At 40.7% G+C, this 4,404-nt stretch overlaps 1 protein-coding gene across 1 annotated transcript in view; it reads left to right on the forward strand.

Annotated features, from left to right (window-relative positions):
- Positions 1-306: 306 nt before the first annotated feature.
- Positions 307-4,404, forward strand: part of LOC136837125 (uncharacterized) — a 56,927-nt gene continuing 52,829 nt past the window's right edge. The window contains exon 1 of the mRNA XM_067101735.1: positions 307-2,871. Within this exon, the coding sequence (XP_066957836.1) occupies positions 690-2,871 (2,182 nt within the window). The 5' untranslated portion in view covers positions 307-689. The remainder of the gene's footprint in view (positions 2,872-4,404) is intronic.

Here is a 4,404-nt window from a genome sequence, read left to right on the forward strand (position 1 = left end):
CTCCGATTCAATGTCTTGTATCCTTCCAGTATGTCCATTTCACTACATCTCTCATTTCCTGGAATCCCTCTCAATCTCGCTGGACGTCACCTGGTTGACGGGAGTCCATGGGTCGCTGATGGTCCCTTACCTCTGGAGAAGGGGTGTTGCGGTAGGGGCTGTTTTCCTCCCCTCCTCCCCCCTCCTACTCCTGCGGTAGGGCGCAGAGCCCCATCTTCCCTCGCCTCCTTCCAGGCAGAGTCCTGGCTCAGGTAGACCCGGCAAGACGCTCTTCCTCTCTCGCTGTTCCAGACTGGCAGTGCATTTCATCCGGCGAGAACTCAGGATGTTTATGTGTGTGTAACTTCTGGATCATGTGTTAGTTGTTAGTGGTGATTGCTCTGAAGGATTATCTACCTGTTTACCCTTTCTAACAAAACGGGAATACATAAATCCTCGTGAGTGTTGTTGGTGTGGTCTGAAAAAGAAAAGAGTGGTGTTATGAGTGTGTTCGGAATGGTAACTAGTGGGTTATGCTACTGTTTAATACTTAGATTAAACTGCGATGGGGACAGAGAAAAATGAGTCCAATGCTGCTGTTTCCTTCTTGACCTCAGCCATTTTCACCGCTGCCTGAGGATATGCCTTGACAAGGTTGCCTTTTTATCGAAATTAATGTCGAGGGGTAAAAGGCAAAGCTTCTTGTCATCATGGTGGTGTCAGACCAAGAAATCGATCAGCTTTACGCGGAACGGTACAGGCTTGACCAGTTGTTCCAAAACAGTCCTGAATTCCAGGACAGCCTTGAGAACAGCAGTGTAGCTGACTCCAGGTCTGGTATTTCTCAAAGATCCCGAGCATCTCAAGGACATGGTAAGAAAAACCGTCATCATCATTCTGAACGAGTTTCCACAAGTAATAATGATGGGAGAAGCCCAAGATCCTCACCTTCTCGTCGAAAAGATGTTAAGGGGCATCTTGGTCATTCTCCAGGTGCTTCTCATAATCATTCACCCTCCCCTGGCTCTCAAAGGTGGCCTCAGATTTTGGAATCACCAAAGGCTGGAAGTGGTCAAAATACCCCAAGGAATGAGTCAAGCCCTGTTCGGCGACCTCAGCCTCCTATGCAACCTGGATTTTCTTACATATATCCTAATGCTGATGCAAGTTCCCCTTTTGAGAAAAAACCATTACGCAGGTATTCATTCCTTGGTAATGCCAGTAACCAAGTTTCAGATACTGCCCTGCCTTTCAAAGGCAAACTGGAGTACTTTGATCGTCTCTCAAGAGGATCAACACCAGAACCTGCCATATCTCCCTTTTCTCAAGGACACAGAAGAGGAAATTCACCAAATAAGGTAATTCCTTTAAGTCATCAGGAAGCAAAGCTGCAGTCAGAGGGTAGTTCCCCAAGGAGTGATGCTACAAAGAGATCCCCCTTTATGAAATTGCATAGAAAGCCATCCGATGAGCGCATTTCATCACCTAACACTCCTGTATCACCAGCCTCTCATGGAAGCAGCTCTCACTTGAAAGGGAACCCTGCTAGTGCTGGCTCTTCTCCAGTGTTCAAGGAAAATATAGGGCCTTATGTTGGGCCAGTACTTCCACCACTGCAGATTCTCTTTGAAGACAAGCTTTCGAAAAGGAACAAAAGCCCACAACGTGACAAGAAATCTAATTTTGGCAACGAACCTTCACCGGTTCACCGGCGGCAGGCATTTATGCAACTTAGCGATATAGAGGACAAAAGTACTCCGCCTTTAACTCCAAAACAAGAGCTTAGAAGCATTACTCTCAATGAACATCATGGAGAAGATCAAGTAAGTGACAAGAGTGAGAATATCAGTCGCCTGAGCAGCTTTGCTGAGATCAAGAAGAATGAACAGAGGAATTCACGTGGGCTATTGGAGGTCAGCCGAGATGAAAGGGATGTTAGAACTCCCAGAGATGATGGAGAGTATAGACAAAATACAAATATTATAGAGGAAAGGAGTCAGAAGGATTTCAGGAATCAGGATGAAAGGAATGAAAGACTTGCAAGGAAGGTCAGAGAAGAAAAGGCTCAGAGAGAAGAAAGAAATTACAGAGAAACCAAAGGTCATCGGGATGAAAGAGGTCACAGAGAAGACAGAAACGAAAGAGAAGAGTGGTCACAGAATCACGATGCATCACCTGACTATATTGATGACTCTAGGAAAAAGCATGAGCCAAAAGGCAACCGTGAAGTACCAGAGGCCCCTGGGCGTTCAAAAAGGAAAGCAGGCCTACAGCGTCATGTTAGCAGTCCTGCCATAGACGTTAGCCGTAAAGGCCTATCTGCAGGACAGTCCAAGATCAGTGATTCTATGGCTCACATAACAGATTCCATGTCTCAACTCAGAAGAAGTCTGAGTAAGAGAGTAGGACGCTCAGTCAGCCGATCCTTCAGCAAGTCCATCACAAGGTCATTTGCTAGGAAGTACAAGAGACAGTATGACGACGACTTCCACGACGACTCCCAAGGAGATTCTGGCCCTAGGGAACGCCAGCTCAAGAAGAGAAACGCCCGCCCAACCCTTTCTGACACATTCAGCACCCTCAGGAGGAGTAATGCCCTCAACTATTCTGGGGCGTACCAGGCACTCTTTGGAAACAGTGGCGACGAAAGTGGCAAGAACAAAGGCGACAAGCAGGGGAAAGACCCAAAGTCCATTTCGGACATCCATCGGTTTTTCCATGCACAGGACTTGGAAGGGGACTCTAGGTCTCAGAAGTCCTATAAGTCCTCGTCTTTGCCGCATCCCATCGACGCCTCCGTCAGAGATGAAGTCTCGTTGCAAGAAAAGCATCCTGAGAAATTCTGGACCTTCACCACAAGCGTTGTCCTGCCAGATTATGATCCTAAGCCTGGTAAGAATACTGATAGTAACTATATATATATATATATATATATATATATATATATATATATATATATATATATATATATATATATATATATATATATATATATATATATATATATATATATATATATATATATATATATATATATATATATTATATATGTATGTGTGTGTTTGTGTATGTGTGTATATATATATATATATATATATATATATATATATATATATATATATATATATATATATATATATATATATATATATATATATATATATATATATATATATATATATATAAAATGCTATCTGGACATATTTTCTCTTAGGCAATTCCTAATGAAGTCAGTGGCACTGTTCGGAGCTACTGTCTACTTATAAAGACTTTAAACCAGTCTATACTTCTTTTTCTCTTCTGGCAAGCATCTCAGAAATAAGGAAAAATCATTCGGGAATTCTTTCTATTTACTTGTTCTTTATCTAGTCGGCGGACCGTTTGAGAGAGAGAGAGTGAGAGAGAAGGTTGTTGATGATATACAATGTGAAGAGTTAATATAACATGAGGTGCAATCTCATTATTGAAGATGTTTTCACTGTCTTAATTAGATTCTAAAGAATGCTTTCATCTATACCTTTCATGATGAGAATCTCTCTCTCTCTCTCTCTCTCTCTCTCTCTCTCTCTCTCTCTCTCTCTCTCTCTCTCTCTCTCTCTCTCGTCTCTTCTAACACCCTTTAATCACAGTATTTGAAAGCAATTTGCATTGTCACTCTCCCGTCCTCTCTTTAGCGATCGTTAAGTCGTAACTAAAATTTCGACGGCAACAGTCGTTTTGATTAATAGGTATAATTGAATTAATTATAGTAGATGTAGGTACTGTCATTAAAAGGAGTATGAAATGCCAGTACTTACCTATGTGACCTCTTTCGAGTTCAATAGCATTCTGAAATTTACCATTTTGAAATTAAAGGTTCATTGCTGAAGTTCTTTGGTGGCCATTAAACAGTTATCTTATTATTTGTTTTATTAAATCTTGGTATACTTACTAATTTTTTTTTATTAATTATGCATTTCAGTTTTCTCCTCTTTTCTCTGCGTCTTTTCCTCATTTAAACATTCTAGTGTGTGGGAGGTCGCCCAGCAAGTTCTTTACCTTTTGGCTTGTTCTGTAAGAATCTGTTTCCATTTTGAATAATAATAATATTTCATTCATCATTTGATAAATGGTGGTTGCAGTTATGTTATTTTTTAACGTATTTCCTCATCCATATAGTGGGCCTTCCTTTTCCGCCTATTTAGATGGTATACAGATATACAGATAATTCAGTAAATATATATTAATATTATTATTGTTCTCAAGGGTCCACAATAATATAAGTGTTAAAGGCTCGTGTGAAATTTATAAAACCTTTCGAACCTTACTCTGGGTTCATCTTTTTGACTGAAGATGAACCCAGAGAAGGGTTCGAAAGCTTCTATAAATTTTACACGAGCCTTTAATAATTGTATTATTGTGGACCCTAGTTTAGAACATTTATGA

The sequence above is a fragment of the Macrobrachium rosenbergii genome, chromosome 57 (assembly GCF_040412425.1).
Source record: "Macrobrachium rosenbergii isolate ZJJX-2024 chromosome 57, ASM4041242v1, whole genome shotgun sequence".
In the NCBI taxonomy this organism is placed as follows: domain Eukaryota; kingdom Metazoa; phylum Arthropoda; class Malacostraca; order Decapoda; family Palaemonidae; genus Macrobrachium; species Macrobrachium rosenbergii.